Raw genomic sequence first — 19,933 nt, forward strand, 5'->3', positions numbered from 1 at the left:
GCAAATAATTTTTTTTTTCCACCAGGACCGGCTCAGTATCAGCGCCGGTCCTGGTGGAAAAAAATAAATATAAAAACAGGACAAAGATAATGTGAAAACCCCCTAACAGTGACCTAGAGCTGGGCAATTTTCTCCCAAAAAAAAAATCTCGATTCACAAGTTTTTTTTTTTTTTTCTATTTTTTTGGATGGACACCGCGCCGCTCCTGAGGAGCTGCGGGCAGGCGTTTTTAGCTGAGGCCGCAGACTAGGCCGAAGCTGCGGCCTCATCTAAAAACACCTGCCTGCGGCTCCTCAGGACCAGCGCGGTGTCCATCCAAAAAAATTGGGAAAAAAAACTTGTGAATCGAGATTTTTTTTTTTTTTTTTTTGGGAGAAAATTGCCCTGCTCTATGTCACTGTTAGGGGGTTTCACATTCTTTGTCCTGTTTACCAAGAATGAAAGTAAAAGAAAATGCCAAAATGTGGGCTTGTCACCAGAAAAGGAATAGAGGGAAAATCTTCCAGTGGGGACACTAGTTCTAGTGAACCTAATGACAACCAGGGAGTCCCTCCCTTCCTGTTTTGGTTATGGAACAGGTAGTAAAGTTAAAATCCTCTCCAATGAACATAGTTGTCAGACTGCTGGCCTCTTATCTCTTTGGTACCCCTCCAGAGTTCCTGACTGCTTAACACCACTTAATATATTCCTCCTCCTTTAGTGAAGCAAGCCTGTCTTCAAACTAATTAAAAACACAAAATGAAAAATGTAACAAGAAATTTAAGATGACATTCTAATAATGACTGTCGCAGGTGAGCAAAATATGAGCTCAGATCTCACAAGCATTGATCCTTAGAATTGAAAGTAATAAAACCATTTTTTTTTGTTTAATAACCTGTTTATTCTCACCTGTTCTGTGCAGTAGTTTTACACAGGGCAGCCCCAATCCTCCTCTTCTTGGGTTCCCCGCCAATATTCCTGGCCCCTTCTTCCACTTGAGTGCTCCCAGAGCAAGCAGTTTACAACATGGGCACCTTGCTCCTGAGCCCTGGCTCTGCGTGTCCATTCATACACAGAGCTTTGGCTTGGTCCTGTTCCCTCTCTCTCTCCTCCATTGGTTCACTGGCTGTGATTGACTGCATCGGTAGCTCCCACTACTGTCTTTGCTAATGCAGAGGGAGAGCCCCCGGAAAGCCAAGGCACTTGTGCACATCACTGGATCGCGATGGGGGTGAGCTGGGGGTCTGCGGCACAGTGAAAGTTTTAATTTTTTTACCTTCATGCATAGAAGGTAATAAACTTGAGCCTTTAGAACCACTTTAAATACTCCAATGGGCAATTCTACTTTTCAGAATCTACCGTATCATGGAAAAATTCTGGCTTAACAGACCCTTTAATATTCTACTATACTCAACGTTGGTAATTCTGTGTCAAATCCAGAGTGTCTGAGCACAGGTTTGCATATCGGGCCCCAGCACACAGATTTGAGAAGTTCTATAGAAGCTCTGCACTAAATGAATTCATTGCTCATTTCAAAGGCTTTAGGCCGGACTCACACCTGGGTTTCCCTGCATCCAATTTGCATAGCAGGAGAATGTGGCCGGCTCTCTATGGAGCCGGTCACAAATCTCCGGGGCGGCTGCGGAGTGCACTGCACAGAAATGCTGTGCACCTTTTTGGCTCCGTTTGTAGGGCCAAATTCAGGCAAAGATTTGGCCCTGAACCGGAGAACAGGGACGCGCGGCATTCCTGTGCGATCCGCTGCCGGTTCCAGTGGGAACTTGACTTGACCAACTACGTGGGTAGTTGACTTAAAAGGTGAATTGAAAACTATTCAAGATGTATTAAATATTAATTATTTAGATATTAGCCCTGGAGAAGGTGGAGTGGTAAATGCAGCCAAGGTCTCCCACCAGGGGAGGAAACAGCAACAGGAATGTAGTTATTTTTTCATTAAAGATGAATAAATCCTGTCCTGCAGTTTCCATGTGTGTGGTGTAGGACATGTCTAATACCGCCACTATCTTACTGATGTGGTTAGTAGGCTGTGAGGAGTTCATACAGACTGCAGTGTTTGATAATTGGAGATCATTATCACTTGGGTTTGTATTGTGCAGCATATCGCACATTTCTCTTGTGGTCGTCCATATGCTGGAAATCATGCTGATATCCTTGTTCAGTGTTCTACTGGCTGTAAATCATTCCACAATACCAGAATAAGCAGTGTTCATGGAGCCTGATATGACCTCAGGATAGGGTGTCTGTTTGCATTGTGTTTATTTACATGAATACTTTGCCCTGATCTGTTTGACGTTATGAGTTTTAAGTCCCCCATTCAACAGCTTTAATGTCTGATGGCTTGCAGTTTGTGTTACTAGACCCAGGACCCTGCATTCACCATATCTGGTCTCTCACTATACACAGAAATGCTATTATTTTAGTAAATATAAACTGCTGAATTCCCCTTTCTTGTCAGCAGTATATAGCAGTCTTGTGACTTGTATCAGTTACTAGTAAAGCTTGTAGGAGTTTTCATTCCCCCTGATCCTCTGGACAGTGTTGATTGGCCCTGTGCTGATCACATGCAGCCAAGAAAAAAAAAAGGCCAGCAATACACACCAAACTGAGCCTGTGCAGCCCGTCCACTGGCTCTGTAACTATCAGGTTATTTTTTGGAGACGAGGATCAGAGAGACGGGTGAAACAGCCTTTATACACAATGCAAAGGATTAACCCCTTAGGCTACTTCCACACTGGGGCGCTTTTCAGGCATGGAGCATTTTGCCACATTCTGTTTTGGTCCTTCTTTGCCGGGCGTTTTGCCACATTTTGTCGCGTGAAAAAACACACATTTCCTAGCTGCGTTTAGGGTGCTATTGACCGTTAATGGCACTGCGAGCTAAATGCATGTTCCATGAATGCGTGTTTCTGTGCGCAGTTCTGAAACACGCAAGCCCTGCATGCTGATGTGACTTGGAGAAGATCTGTATGAAGAAGTAATGTGTAACCCAGGACTAAATTGCATGCAGATCCAAATGATAAAAGAGCAAATTCACTTTTTAGTCGTCGTTTTTGTATGTGGCACATTTTACAGCTATGAACACAAGTGACTCTTTGATAGTCCTCACAGAACAAGGTTTTCTGAATTTGCCCGCTAACCAAAAGACAGGGCTGACCAAAATGCTGACTTATTGAATGAACCTTTGCCCCGACCAAAAGAATTCTGTTCACAATGAACAGTGCAGTTCTCCTCCAGACATTCTTCTTCTTTTTAACCCCTTTATAAAACGGTCCTGTTCATGGTTGATCTAGAAGTTTCCTTGAAGTATATGAACTTTTACCTGTGGTAATGGGAGTGATAACCGCCTTGATAATTCTTATCTGCTTTTTTTTTTTTTTTTTTTTGTTATATTTTTATATAAGTAAACCTGCACTATTGCCGACTTCTCTGGCCAGTTTGCTGATCCAGTAGTATAAATACTTTTGAGCCACTGATCTGGTACAAGTATTTCCATGAATTGCCTTAACTTTGACTTTCTCATCTGCATGCTTGTTCCAGGGCAGTGACTGAGAATTTATTGAAGTCATGGACAACTTCTACATTTTTCTCAGGACAAGTTTCCCTTTTTTTTTAACAGAAGGTTAAAGATGGCTTTAGCACAAGATCGTTGTTGCTGGCATTGAGAGCAGGCGTTCAAGAGGCCTTCGACATGCATTAAAAACGCCTATGCACAAGATCTAGCATAGACAACACATTGTGCTGTTCACACTAAGCGTTAGTCGCTTCAAAATTGAAGCCTCATGTCAAGTCAGGAGGCGCTTGAAGCCTATCGATGCCTCCCATTTTCAGCATGGTATTGGTGCGATTGAGGAGCGGTAAAATTAGTCACTTTCCATTGTGGAGCAGTTTTTAACGCTCGTCGAACACTATGAAACTGCGCATAGGGTGTTTAGGAAGCTTTTTTAACGCTTGTGAAACGCCCCATACTAAAGCTCATTTATGCCTGTCTAATGACCATGCTAGCGCCATAAAAACACTATATTAATGTTTGTCGAGCGTCACTAATTTAGTGAAGTGTGAACAAGCCCTTATATTATCTCTAGAATACCTAGGGTAATCGTGGGACTGTAGTTTGGGTACGTAGCTTGAAGATCATTTCTGACTAGTTGTATTATCGGTGCATTTATCATTGGGCTCAATTAAAGCGGACATTCACTCTCCCAATCAACTTTGGTTATTTTTAATTCTCATGCTGCAAGCATTAGGAAAGAATATCATTTTCCTTTTATTTTTTTGTAATATCTTCCGTTACTTCCTGGCTTCTTGGTTAGGCAAATTGTCATACATCCCAGGAGTCTTCAGGAGAGAAGGGTTTTTCTCAGCTAAGTGCGCACACATGCCTGAGATAAGGACAGATGGATTACAGAAAGCAAATGCTATATGAATCTTTTACTCAAGGTGGCCACACCCAAAATTGTTAGCGGGATGTTTTGTTAAAGGGACTCTTCAGGATAAGAAACCATGGGGACATGGATAGATGGGGGAGATTGCTTTGAATATTAAAAATGAGTTAAATGGTTTTGGTTTGTGATGCTCAGATGCAGTAAAGATCCACTTTAGCAACTTTCCATGCAGCAACGTACCTGCGTGTCACTGGACATTCAATGGTTATAAGGGGATTATACATGAAGCTGCAGGCATCACCTCAGTATGTTTTTTTTAAAGCCGATGGTCAGCTTTCTTGTAATACCAATAGGAGCGGCTAACTAGCGACCAGCCTGGGCATCCACCAGATGGACAGACATCCAGGCCAAGGGGGATCGGCTGTTTGTGATGGTTGCCTGGAAGTGATGACATGACATTTCTGGTTTACTCGGAAACAATCGGCACCTTTTTATAAAAATCAAAAGCATTCAAAAACATTGATCTTGATATTTTGAATGCTTTTAAGTGCAGAGGAGGGATTTGGGGTCTTGTATACCCCCAATCTCTCCATAAAGAGTAAAACCTGTCACAAACCTATTGGTGTCACAAGGATGTTTACCTTCGCTTTTGACAGCAAAAAAAGAAATAATTTAAAGTTCTCCTGCAAAGGCGAATACACGCATCAGTCTCGCGTCACCTATGAATAGAAACATTTACTTTGCTTGTTCTCTTTGCATGGGCATGCGCAATTTTAAACCGTGACATGTTTGGTATCTATTCAATTGGCATAACATCATCTTTTATATTTTACAAAAAAACTTTTTTGCATTAGTTTTCAAAAAAGTGTATTTTTTCCCCACAAAATTACATTTGAAAAACTGCTGAGAAAATACTGTGTGACAAAAATAAACTATCAATTTACTCTCTAGGGTCTCTGCTTTTGTGTGTGTTATATATATATATATATATATATATATATATATATATATATATATATATATATATATATATATATATATATATATATATATATATATATATATATATATATGACCTAGCGTGATTGTTGGTGACTGCTGCAGTATTGGCCCTACCCTGAAAATAAGACCTACTAGGGCTTAGGGAAACGGTATATATATGTATGTATATATATATATATGTATGTATATATAATAATAATATTATTTTTTTATTTTGTGTGTACAAATGACTTGCATGTGAACAAATTTGCAGAAAAGGCCCTGACTGGAGGTGGTTAAGAACCTAATTTTGGTTTTGACTTGCAGCAAAAACATATAAAGGACTGGTTATATTTACATACACAGAATTGGTTTAATTTTTACCTTTTTAATATATTTATAAAAACGGTGTTCATATCAGTTTGTTGTGTACCAAATGTTTATACATAGAACATGGGACCCCCTATAGATATACAGATTAGAAAGAAGACAAATGCTACCCTGCTCTATCCAAAACAAAAACGTTTTTCTTTTTTTGTTTGCTGGAGGTTGACATTTGGAAAGAACAATTTTGTGTTAGTCTTGTACATGAGCTTGGTAGGATTAAAGTTCTTTCAAAAACCTTGTGGAACAAAAAAAACTGTAAAAAAAAAAAACAAAAAAAAAACAAACTGTAAATAATTATAGAATGAGGTGATGCAAACTGAGTTACTATGACCAGCCAGATGGGCAAAGACTATTTATATGGCTGATAATCTGTAGAATTGATTTAGCATTTGTATAATTCCCTCTTGTTTTATCCTCCAGGTGACCACCTAAAGGTCTGCACACAGGGGCACACATGCTGCTCCCAGGCCATGGAGGAGAAGTACAATCAGCAAAGTAAACACGACTTCAAGGCCGCTGTCACTGAACCATGCAGTAGTATGCAGAATATTTTTGCTTCCAGATACAACAAATTTGATGGTAAGTAATAATTCTTTTTTTTATTTTGTCTTGGTGAGGTTTTACTGTTTTTTTGAGGACCTTTATTATGCTTGCACACACTGTATATTTAAAGAACAGAAGTTACTGTTGTCAGTGGACGAGAGGATGTTTTTATTACTTGGACATAAGCTGATGTGAATAAAATCTGCTGATGCGAACATGATTTTCTTCATTTCCGCTTGTTTCAGTAATATATGATTTTTGCTTTTACGCCCTTTTTACCAACGCACAGACATATGAAAAACATGTGTTGTACCCCCGCTTCTCCAGAGGAGCTCTTTTTTTATATTCTGTTCCTTTGCAATTTTATAATCCGAAAATAGGAAACCTCTGAATTTTTTGTAGTGTTTGGGGTTGATGAGTATTTGAATGCACATATATATATATATATATATATATATATATATATATATATATATATATATATATATATATATATATATATAAATATCACATTCTGCTGTGATTTGATGGACCAGAATACCTGCATTGGAGGTTGAGGCCTAGAAACCTAGGCGGGGATAACATCTACAGCAGTTTGTGTTGTAAAGTTCAGGAGATTATCAAACGTGAAGCCTTCATTGTGTATGGAGATGTCTCCCCTACATACAACTGACTTGCTGGCGGGTGTGAAATATTCCTGCACTCATACGCTGAAGCCATTTTTTTTATCCACTTCAATACTGGGCACTTAAACTCCATTCCTTCCCAGGCCGATTTTTTCAGCTTTCAGTGCTGTCACATTTTGAATGACAATTACTCAGTCATGCTACACTGTATTCAAATTGGGTTTTTTATCACTTTTTTGAGACAGGACTTTCTTTTGGTGGGATTTAATCACCACTGGAGTAGGGCTGAAACAACTAATCAATCGACAACTAATCGATTATGAAATTAATCGATTACTATTTTCATAATCGATTAATAGCCAGTAACATATTGGGGTTAAAAAAATGAAAACGAGCCCTTTATAGTACAAAGAGCAAATAATCGCTACTGTAAATATTACTTTCACTGTTCTACAGTAAAAAAAATGAACCCCTTACAGTAGTGATTATCTGCTTTTTTTCCTACTATAAAGGGCTAATTTTAGGTTTTTTAACCCCATTATGTTACTAAACGTCTTAGACCTGGTTCACATCTATGCGTTTATTGGTGCTTTTTGCAGAAATGCACTAAAGTTCACTTACATGGTTTCCTATGGGACACATTCACCATCTGAAAGGGTTAGGGACTTTTAACGCAAAATGGTGCTTTATTGGTTCAATATACTTCAATGGAGAAGCTGCAGAAAAGCATGTAATGCGTTTTTGCAGCAATTTGCGTTTTTTAATCTGCCCCAAAAAAATGCAAATTGCAGTAAAATCACGTGCGCAGAAATCAAAAAGCACTGCAGAAACAGATCAAAAGCAAACTGCGTAGGTGTGTACCGAACCTTATGCTGGCCACACAGATCAATTTTCAGATGAGAATATTCAGACGAAAAATCTTTGTACATTCGCTGAATGAAAGAATTTTGTTTGAAATTTTCACTTGTTTTTAACATTCTGTTTTTAAAATTAATGTAATTTCTGAACAAAAACCACATACTGTCTGAAAATTCCTTTGACTAAGAAGTTTTCTATTTCCAAATTTTCCCGTCATTGTGATTGAAAATGAACGTTTATTTGACTCACTTTTTTTTTTTTAAAGGTTATTAACCGATTAATCGAAACAATAATCGGCCAACTAATCGATTATGAAAATAATCGTTAGTTGCAGCCCTACACTGGAGTTTTTATTTTTTGCTAAATAAGCAAAAAAGACCAACAATTTTGAAAACATTTGCTCTTAATTGCAAATTAGTAGTATTTCTTCACTGATGACCAGATCCCTGATCATCAGTGCAGTCTAATCTGAGCACTGATGGGGTTAACAGCGGTTTACGTTGTGACAGCTGTGATTGGACTCCATTGATCACATGGTAAAGGGTTGCTGTTATTGGCCCTTTACCCTGATCTGTGATTAAAGCACACTGTGGTCACAGAGCGCACCCAATGCACTCCCCAGGGGTTTTGCGAGGCTCCCGTGTGAGAGGATGTGCAAAGACGTCCGAGAACTGGAGGCCCGTGTTGTAGGCGTCTGTTGGCTACAGCGTGGGCAGAAAGGGGTTTCATTTGATATGGGGAAAAAGTTCCCATCAGATTTTTATTTCTGCTTGTGGTAAAATTGGTGAGATCCTGTCTGGGTCATCGGGAATGGAAGGCATGGAAAGCAATACATATATTTAAAACACAAGTGAAAGGTGATTATGGGAAATAGGGGACTAAAATGAAGCAGTTTGTGTTCAGGCTAGCCATAGACATTAGTCGGGATTGGACTGGATTACCTTATAAGGCTGTGGCTACATCAGATATGACCAGCTGTTCTTGAATGGAGTCATAACTGTCCAGTCACTATTCTTTTCCCTGCAGTAAGCTGCCAATTGAAGTGTCTGCTCTCTAAACCTTCCTCCTTCATAGGGATAAACACTGCCAGCCTCCCCTATGTTTGTTGGTTATTTTGTTTTAATATTGTATCTTCTCTGTATATTTAGGCTCTGTTTATTTGATCTTTAATTAGTTTCTTCTGGGACTTGAACCCAATTTGTCATTTTTCAAGCTATCTTGCTGGCCAGCACCCCCTCGTTTCTTTGTTTGGCAGAGATCTTTACTCTCCAAATTTATGTGGAGGTTTTTTTTCTTTTGTAGACGTCTGGCATTGCAGTTGGACTTTCATGTAAGGCCTGCTGACCTTTCCCTGGCTTCTACCAACCTCTAAGTGCTCTTAATTGCTCTCCAACCAAATCTAATTCTGCTTCTAGCCAGAAGAACAAATTCCTTTTGAAATAGGTTTGTTATAGTCATAAACCTCGGAGCTTGAACAGTGTCAGTAAAGTATAATGGACAGCTGTGTGGAGAGCGCTCGGTGCAGAAAGCTTATGTATGGCCTTGCCAGCTGGTTGAAGTTACTTTTAGCTCCCATTGTTGAAGCGCGTGTGGGGTGTATGTACATGTGTAGCAGGCATTAGGATTCCAACCAGGCCTTCGCTTCTGATGACTTCCCAGATCTAGATGAGGTTTTGTTGATGAAGAAAATGACTTGTAATTTTCTTCTGCACCAGAGTCTGAACTGTGGGAATGTGCAGCCACAGCTTTACACACGCCTTCAGTAAGCAATTCCTGTGCGCTGTGTTCATGTTATATATACCTCTCTTGTGCCAAGCTTCTTATACCCACGCATGTTTTCTTACATAAACATTGTATAATTTGGGACTCTTTACACAGTTGCAGCTTTAGTTAGTATTCTGACTTGACATTTGCGGTTAAACTAAACTCCTACACGTTTTTGTCTGTGTTGCATTGTATACAACTTGTTTCTTTCTCTCTCATTCACATGTTGTATTGAGATCATTATTGCTAATTTTTTTTAGATTTGGTTTGGTGGGTTTTATTATTTTTTTTGGGTTAAAAAAGATTTTTACTGGGCACAAAAAGATGCGTTAAAGATGGTGCAGCCATAAGACCATACAACAGAACTAAATATTACAGCGCACACATGCAAAAAAGACATTTGTCTCCTGTAAGGCTATTTAAAACAACCTAGACATTTTCAAAAAACATGATCAAAAAATATGGGGATTTGGTCACACCATATTGCTATATGGTGCTTAAGCCCAGTTAATGCGACAAAATACCCCATGATTATTGGGTTCTACACTAGCCATAGACTGGGAGATCCTGCTTCTCTGGACCATGGAAGTCATACACTCCTCTATATGGGAGAACTAGAGGTCTCCACCGATGACACTAATGTGAGGTACTATAATAATAATAATATATATAATTTTTATTTTTATTTTTTAAGGTTCCACACACACTGGGCTTAAAACACCAGCTCTTTTGGCAGAAAAAAATGTCCATGTATAGCAGGGATATGCAATTAGCGGACCTCCAGCTGTTGCAGAACTACAAGTCCCACGAGGCATAGCAAGACTCTGACAGCCACAAGCATGACAGCCAAAGGCAGAAGCATGATGGGACTTGCAGTTTTGCAACAGCTGGAGGTCCACTAATTGCATATCCCTGATGTAGAGCATTTTGTGCAGGCGTTTAGTAAATTTAGTAATTTTTTTTATGCCAGAAAATGCCTCTCAAAAACACAAAGCAGAAGGTGATGCTGTTCCCCTCTTTGTGTCTTTGAATATGTTTTTATGGACTTTCTGAAATGTGATTTTAGTAGATATGCGGCCAACCAGAATTCTTTTTGCTCAAAGGCAGGCTGTAGACCGTGCACATTTCTTTACAGGCCATCCTGTCCTTCCAGCTCCTTCAGTTGGCTGCTATGCTATCTGATAGACATGGTAAGTAGCCCAAGCCGCTAAGGCTTGGTTCTGGGAATTGCAGCAATTCCTGCAAATAGCTGCAGTTGAAACCGTGCGCGGTTGTTATTCTGAATGTCACCCCCATGCATGTAAAATCTCAGTGTGGGTGCAGGAACTGCTGAGAAATCACATGGTCGTTTTGAAAAAGATGCATGCAAAAAAGTGAACCCTTAAGATTTAATTTAAACCCATGCAGTTGCGACAGTATGTGCATATATTTGCATGATTTCACACGTCACATTTAGAGGAGCTTCATTATTTGTATGGGCTGCCCTACATGTGAAAATCGCACAAAAGAAATTCAATACTCTTAGTTCTAAATTGTGCCACACCAATATACATGGTACTTTTTTTGCATGCATTTATAAAGGTGCATTGGGGTGAACTAGTGGCACTGCCAGATGTATGTAACAAGGATGCAAGTATTTTTGTCTCTGTAACATAGGAATGTGAACATTGCCTAAGGAATAGAGTGGGGTTGACTACGCCCTGAACCTGCTGACTGGACAGTGAAAGACCACCATTAAACCAATGAGGTCATCTCTCTGCTCTCCCTATCTGCATGTTTTTTGTCAACGCACGTTCATGTAGCACATCTGGTTGTCCCCTAGTAATGCCCCTCCCTATATGTAGTTCTCCTGTAAATAGGATTGCACTGAGGCAGAAATTAAGTTAACCTTCATTATTCTAGATGTACTTTAAAAATAAAAAAAACATACATTTTTTTAGCTTTCTCTAAATTATATATCTGTTTTGACTGGAGTGTACTTTTTAATGAAAGTTGCACTGGGTGGGGATACAGTTATTGCAATCCTCTCCTTTGCAACTCAGCTTGTGTAGTGGTTTTATTAAACCTTGTATGAAACTGGAATAATATGTTACATAAAAAGAGCCCAGATCTAAAATGCGTTCAGTAAAAGAGGATCTCACTCCCCCTAGAGACAGACTCAGAAAGCATATTTTGCAAAGTGAAAAGTGTGCTTACTCCCTCGCTGCTTATATTCTGGGAAGAAGTTTGCTGTTGGCCTGCAATATGATGCTGAAAAAACCAACACTGGTGTTCTGTTTCTTCTTTTTACCTCATACTATTCTTTTATCTGTCCAGATTAAACTGCAAGTTGCTGTTCCTGTTGTGTAACCCCAGCTGTAGGGTGGAGGAATATACCTGCCTCTTGGGGAACAAAGAGCAGCACATGTAAAGGCACAGGCATCTGTTCAATATGGATGTGTATATATTTCACTTTTCTGAAATGGCGCATGCAGCTGCTTTGTCATGGCTTCACATTACTGTGCACCTAGCCACACCTTGGAAGGATTAATTCGGCGAGGTATTCTTGTGTATGGGCTTAGCAGGATACAGAGGCCCCCTTAGTCACGTGAGTTGTATATCTAGAATCGTTGGAGAAAAGACAAGGCAGCCCAATGGGTTCACAGCACATATTGGGGGAATCACATCTGCATAATAAATGGCTGTTGGGAACGAACAGCAGGAAAGTATTTGTATATATCAGCCTTTAAGCTTCTGCTTGTTTCCCTAATTCAGGCTGAGAGATAATTTTCTTCATTTTATGAGATATACTTTTACTGGTGATACTTGGGATAATGTCCATTCTCCTGTAACTGATCAGTGTCTTAAACAATTGTCTACAAGCCCTTTTTTTTTTTTACTAACCTAAAGCCACGATCCTCCTTTGGGCATCCATGTCACTTTCTGTGTGACATGGACACTTCTTATAGGCTGTTCAGGGACTGGGTTCTCTCGGAATTCAGATAAGGAATGACGACAGTGTGAAATTACTGTTGGGGAACAATCTGTGAAGGACCTTCTGCATCACCTTATTAGCAGTTCCTCACCCCCTGAAACAGTGGCCTTACAGGATGGGTTGGGGGGGCTACAACTAGAAATGTTAGGAACCATCACTCGCAGCCTTTTCAGACCGGAAAGTGCTTTGACAGAAGTCCTGTTTTTTACCTTTTCCTCTGTGCAGGAAATTACAATCTTGCAGTAGTTATTATCCAGTCCTTTGACGCAATGACTCCTGATGCACTGCTGAAGCCATACAAGGCATGAGGCAAAGGGGCTTTACAACTGGGGCCACACACAAATTCTAAAACTATCAACTGGACATCACTCACTCCTAGTAAAGCCACATGCAGTGGGAAGGGTCATGCTACCCTTGCAGGGTCAGCGTCTAAAAATGGAAAGCTGACCTCTACGTGCCAGGAATAGTGATATCATTAGGGGGATAGCATCCCTCTAAAGATATAATTCGGTCAGAGTTCCTTATCTATTATATCAAATAAACATGTCTGAGGTATACACTGAAGTGGCATAGACAGTAAATTGGCAAAACAATGAACTTGCCAAACAATACAATAATGTATACTTTATTGAACTTGAGACCTGTCCTTGTAGAGATTCTAAGCTGAGATGTGTTTAAAAAAGTGTGTGGGGGGAGTTGAAACCACCAGTTAACATCCTAGAACACACATAACAGTATATAGAGCTGGGGGAGGACCTTTTTAAAGTGGTTGTAAAGTCAGTAACTGGACGAATCTCTGACCGACCCTAAGAGTCTCTCGTGTTATAAATGTCCCCCTTTCCTGTCAATGGGTATTGTGATCTGAGCTGCACATACGGTGATATAATTCCCATGTGCCGGAGTAACGTCACCCTGGCCATTCAAGCGACCAAAGATATGAAACCCACACGGAAGACCAGGTTGAGATGGAAGCCTCCAGGGACCAGGCAGAGCCATGACAGTACATCACTGGAGATCCAGGGGGGCACAATTTTTTTTTTTTTTTTTACATTCGTGAAAAAACGTTACTACCGCTTTCATGATATCATAGAACAGTATATAGAATTGGGGGGCCTCATCCCCTTTGTTACATCATACTATAGTGGTGATGAAGGGACTGCCATCTCACCAATGGCACCACAGAGCAGTTCATAGATCTGGGGGGAAGGGCGTCATGCTCTAATGATATCGCATATTACAAGAGTAGGGGACAGCTGCCAATGACGTGACATGTTGGTGTACAAAGCTGGTGAAAGATTCATGCCACTAGTAATGTCATAGACCTGTGTATACAGCTGGAAATGGGCCATGGCCCCCGATGACATCACAGGAAATGCACACAGAGTTGAGGGAAGCATGTGCGGGGTTGAAGCACTCAGGAGAACTTCCAGGGGCCCCATGCCATGTGTCTACCCCCATAACATCCATCCTGGAGCCTTCACCTGTCGGCAATGACCTCCAGGGGCCATGAGTCTTCTTGTTACTGCTCTGGCTTCAAGCCACTCCCTATCTCTTCACACCATCACACAGCACACACCAAAATACAGTCCCTGGGTCCCACTATACCAGTGATGGCGAACCTTGGCACCCCAGATGTTTTGGAATTTAATTTCCCATGATGCTCATGCACTCTGCAGTGTAGGTGAGCATCATGGGAAATGTACTTCCAAAACATCTGGGCTGCCAAGGTTCTCCATCACTGTACTATAGAGAGTGAAGCTCAGGAGTGCCGCCTCTTTTACTTCCTCTGCACACAGCAACACTTGTTGGATAGGAAAGGGAAGAGCATTGCTGACGACCCTGGCATTTTAGCTCCCGCCTCCTTATAGGCTGTAGTTCACAATGACCCAGCTATCAGGGTTTTTCAGTTGCCATGACAATCAGAAATTGGCCAGCCCTGGCTTAACCAGAGTCCAAACACCTTGCATTTTTTTCCTTACTAGGAAGAAAGTGCAGTTACCATAAATGGTTACTACAAATTATAGTAACTGTGCACCAAATGAATGAAGAGGGTTTGAAGGAAATTGAGAAAACAGCACCTTCTTTTGTTTAGAAATTGTTTATACACTCAGAAAGGTATGATTTTTGCAATTCTTGAATTCTTTGTGTATGCCTCTTATTTTATTTTTTTTCCTATTGAATTTGTGTTGATGTGGTGATTTAATGAGTGTACTGTATTTGTCGTGCAGCTATAAAACATGTTTTTACAACTTGGCAAAACAGGAAAGTAATCCTTGTGTGTAGGACTTTGTTCAAGTGACTTGCAGCAGAGGTGTTAATTTATGGAACCACAGAGTCCAGACAGGGAACACCAGCCATTATTCTTGCTTAGAGCAGAAACAACATATTTGAGATTTTTTTTTTTTGTTTGATGTGTGATGCTGTTGGAAATGTTTTTTGAATCTTAGGTTATGTCCATGAATATATTTTACACTCTGCAGTTGTATGTTTTTAATTTTAGTAATATCCATAAAAGAAAACTGTTCAGGTTTTGGGAGAATTTTATTTTAACTTTCATTTATCAGGTGATATTTCAAACTAATATTTCATTTTATTTTACTGTCTTTTTATAAAATTTCTATATTACTCATTGATGCCAATGAAACACACCCAAACAATCTGTACGTTGTACACTTCTAGTTACTGTATATGATGGTGTACTGAATGCATACTAGCCACTAAAGGACCAAGACTTTTTCTGGCACTATTTGTTTACAAGTAAAAATATGTGTTTTGCTCGAAAATTACTTGGAATCCTCAAACATACACATACATATATAAAAGCAGAGACCCCAGAGAATAAAATGGCGATTGTTGAATTTTTTTTTTATGTCACACAGTATTTGCACAGAGTTTTTTTTTTCAAATGCGATTTTTGGGTGAAATGTACAATTTTAATGCCAGAAAAACACAATATATATAACCCAGTTTTTTTTGTAACATATAAAAGATGATATAAATACCTAATATGTTATGCTTTAAAATTACACACGCTTGTGGAATGGTAACGTACGATACTCCATAGGCGACGCTTTAATTTTTTTTTACAGGTTAATTGTTTAGAGTCACAGAGGAGGTCTAGCACTAGAATTATTACTCTCAATCTGACATTCGCAGTTTACAGTTGTGCGCACAACTTACTAATGTGTTTGCTTCTGCATGGAGGCATGAGGGCGCTTTCCTTTTTTCTTTTCTTTTTTTTCTTATGGATTTTATTTTTACACTGTTCATTTAACTTTTTTTTTTTAATTCCTATTACAAGGAATGTAAACATCCCTTGTAATATAAATATGGGATGACGGGTGTTCTTTATGGAGAGCTCTGGGGTCTATAAAACCCCAAATCTCTCCTCTAAATAACCACAAAAGATCAAAAATAAAAATTAAACTTTCACAGCCCTTTCTCTTTTTTTTAACTTCCAGATTTTTCTGTAAAGGTGAACTTACACTTTAAAGCATTTGTTATCCCAACACTTCATATTCCTGATATGTGCCTGCTGTACCATGTACTTGTATGAGAAAGTATCCTGTTTTCTTTGTATTGCTTCCTTTATGTAAAAATCCTTGGTGTTCTTGCCAGTCCTTTTTTTCATTCCTATTAAAAACTGACCACACTAAGCATGAGAGCACACCATAACCAGTTCTCTAGCTCTGCTGGGAACTTGGGGTCCTCCCCTCCAATGATCAGACCTTGTCCTGACATGCCCCCGCAGCACAGCCATTTACTGGGAAACTCAGTGTGCTGATGATCCCCCCCCCCCCCCCCCCCCATATTATGCAATTGAGAACAGAGGGAATGTGGTACTTTATACAAATGGGGGGAAAAGGTACTTTATAATGTGGTGTTTTTTTTTGGTTTTTTTTTTATCTATACAAATGTTTTGCCTTTCATTTCTATTATAAACTCAGTAGCTTGTTTTACAAGTTGATGATTTAGAATAATTTAAAATTAGCACTGCCTATTAATAGTTTAGTGTGCAAAACGGAGAATAAATAACTTTCTAAAATTAAAATAAACTAATTTAACTTTTTATATTTAAATGTCTGTATTGTGCATTTTACAAAACGTATGTTCCTTAAAGTGGTTGTAAACCCTTATAAACCACTTTGCCCTACAGGTAAGCCTAGATTAACCACTTGAGATCCGCGCTATAGCCAAATGACGGCTACAGCGCGGATCTCCTTTGCCGGGACTACGTCTATTGACGTCGTCCCGTACACGAGCGGCCTGCGCGCCCCCTGAGGGGCGAGTCCATGAGACTCGCCTGATCACCGATCCGTGCAAGGGGTCGATCCCGACCTCTTATCACGTGATCAGCTGTCAGCCAATGACAGCTGATCATGTGATATAACAGAGCCGGTAATCGGCTATTATTCCTCCTCGCGCTGACAGCGCGAGGAGAAAAAAAAAAGCCGATCACCGGCGGCCGTGATCGGGACAGCAGTCCCGATCACGGCCAGCCCTGCTAGTGCCCACCTGCCCCCTGCAGTGCCAAATTTTTTAAAAGTAAGTGCCACCCAGCAGTGCCCACAGTGCCACCCAGCAGTGCCCACAGTGCCACCCACATTGCCACCCACAGTGCCACCCAGCAGTGCCCACAATCTGCCTCAAAGGTGCTGCACCCCAGTGCCACTTATCCGTGCCCATCAGTGTCATCTACCAGTGCCCAGCAGTGCCACCTATCAGTGCCCATCATTCCCATCTATCAGTGGTACCTATCAGTGCCCATCCGTGCCACCCATCTGTGCCCATCTTTGCCCATCAGTGCTGCCTTATCTGTGCCCATCGGTGCCGCCTTATCTGTGCCTATTAGTGCCGCCTCAACTATGCCTATCGGTGCCCACCAGTGCAGCCTATCAGTGCCCACCAATGCAGCCCATCAGTGCCCACCAGTGCAGCCTATCAGTGCCGCCTAATCAGCGCACTTCAATGAAGGAGAAAAATGACCCGTTTGCAAAATTTTATAACAAACTATTAAACATGATTTTTTATTTTTTGCATCTTTTTTTGTTTGTTTAGCAAAAAATAAAACTCCCAGCTGTAACTAAATACCACCAAAAGAAAGCTCTATTTGTGGGAAAAAAATGATAAAAATTTCATTTGGGTACAGTGTTGTATGCCCGCGCAATTGTCATTCAAAGTGCATCAGCGCTGAAAGCTGAAAATTGGTCTGGGACTGAGGTGGGGTTTAAGTGCCCAGTAAGCAAGCGGTTAAGGCTTACCTGTAGGTCCAAAAATATCTCCTAAACCTATATGGTTTAGGAGATATTTGCCCGAAAACAGGCACCGCTGTCTACGGCGCATGCGCCGTAGACAGCGGCGCACAGGCGCACTGAGCGCGGCATTCTCAATGACGGAGCTGCTGCGCGTGTCGGCTCCCGTGCCCATTCGCGGGAGTGACGTCATCGTGGCTTCGCCGAATGACAGCGGCGGAGCTGCGAGACCCCACCAAGAAGATGGATGCAGCGGACTACAGGGGACAGCGGTGACTTCGTTGGCTCCTGTGTCAGGTAAGTGACACATAATGGACTACTATGTGATGTATAGTAGTCCATTATGCTTTACCTTTGCAGGGAATGAAAGAGGAAGTAAACTCATCAGGGTTTACTTCCTCTTTAAATGTCTTAACAAAAACATTTAAATGCGTCGTCAATAAATACATTAAAAGATGTGGTCTAATTTCCTCTAAATCCACCCTGAAATATGTTCCTCCAAACCACTGCAGTCTCTCCTTGTGGGGAAAATAGACTTTTCAGCAATTTGTCTTGGTAGCTTGTATTACTAAGATGGGGCAAAGTTGGTATTCCAAAAATATATACCTTTTGTAACATATTTCAGTTAACCACACAAGCCTGTAGTTTATGGTTATAATGAAAGTTAGCAGCCACTGTTTTGGTATAGAAAAAATTGCAGATTAATATGTACGGCCACATAAATTCTAAACATTCTAAACTTAACCCCAAATTCCTATTGAAACAGGAAACGCCACATATATGACTTTTTCCTCAACTTTCACCAAAATCTCTTTTGAATTCTGTGTTCAGAGCCAGATTTTCATTATGTGACCCCTGGCCAACTGTGCACCCCTGTTTATTGTGCACCACCCTGTGACCACAGATCTTTGTGGCTACATTGTTCTGTGAAACTGAAATTGTACTATTTCTGTATGTGGTGCGTTTTTCTTTTTTATTTTCTTTTATTTTTTTTTAATGCAGTTTGTTTCTCTATGGGAATATGGAACTTAAAGCCCAGCTGCAGCCAGAGGTTGTGTGTTTTTTATTTTTTTTTATTTTTTTTTACAAAGGGTTAAAACCTCTATCAGATTTTTACTGTTCTGAAACCATAACAAAATATAGCCATGATTTTAACATAATTATGTTCTTTAAAGTTTTTTTATTTTTTGCAATTATTTGAAAAGTTATATATGTGTATGTAACAAAATAAAGAAAAATGCACATATACTTTATACAGCTGAGGGAGTGTGCTCTCTGCTGTTTATCTGATTTTTTTTATTTTTTTGTGTGCTGTCTTTAAATTGGTTGTAAACCCTTACAAACCACTTTGACCTACAGGTAAGCCTAGATTAAGGCTTACCTGTAGGTCCAAGAAATATCTCCTAAATCTACATGGTTTAGGAGATATTTACAAAAAGACAGCCACCGCTGTCTACGGCGCATGCACCATAGGCAGCGACGCGCAGGCGCACTCGGCAAGCCGCAGCTCACGGCGATATGCCGCTCATTTCGGCTCCCGTGCACATGCACGGGAGTGATGTCATCGCGGCTCTGAGTTACATGGCAGCGGCGAACATGAAGACGGAGGACCGCTTTGGGGGCTTCGTTTTCAGGTAAGTTATTCATAATGAGCTAGTATGCTATGCATACTAGCTCATTATGCCTTTGCCTTGCAGGTTGCATTTATTTTTTATTTTTTTAAATGACCTTTACTTCCTCTTTAACTGCTTGACATCTGCCCCAACAAGCAGGCGGCGGCTCCAGACAGGGTGAAATATGGGTATGTCACCACCTTTCTTCTGGGTTTTGTGATTGGACACAGCAAGAGTTTGGCAGCTGATATCAGCCAATGATTTTAGTTGAAGTCAGCTGATCGACTTGTCAGATCAGATTTCGCCCTGCGCTATTACAGTCCCAGTATAAAGCCTGGTACACTCTACAATTTCTGGCTTTGATCGGGAGCCGCTGTACTAACCATATGGGATTAGTCCAGCAATCTCCCCCCGTTGAGCTGGTGTGTTCTGACAGGAGGACTGACCCCCCCCCCCCCCCCACCAGAACACTTCAATTAGTGCTCTCTGCCATGGGCGAAGAGAGCTGATCAGGAATCTGTCGGCTGCTGGTTTTCACGGCTGGCTTCTCTCG

The 19,933-nt window shown here is 40.6% G+C and overlaps 1 protein-coding gene across 1 annotated transcript in view; it reads left to right on the forward strand.

The window, feature by feature from the left end:
- Positions 1-19,933, forward strand: part of GPC4 (glypican 4) — a 159,436-nt gene that overhangs the window by 67,951 nt on the left and 71,552 nt on the right. The window contains exon 2 of the mRNA XM_077493220.1: positions 6,171-6,329. Within this exon, the coding sequence (XP_077349346.1) occupies positions 6,171-6,329 (159 nt within the window). The remainder of the gene's footprint in view (positions 1-6,170; positions 6,330-19,933) is intronic.

The sequence above is a fragment of the Lithobates pipiens genome, unplaced genomic scaffold (assembly GCF_037356315.1).
Source record: "Lithobates pipiens isolate NorthernLeopardFrog02 unplaced genomic scaffold, aLitPip1_a1.2 Scaffold_1, whole genome shotgun sequence".
NCBI classification, from domain to species: domain Eukaryota; kingdom Metazoa; phylum Chordata; class Amphibia; order Anura; family Ranidae; genus Lithobates; species Lithobates pipiens.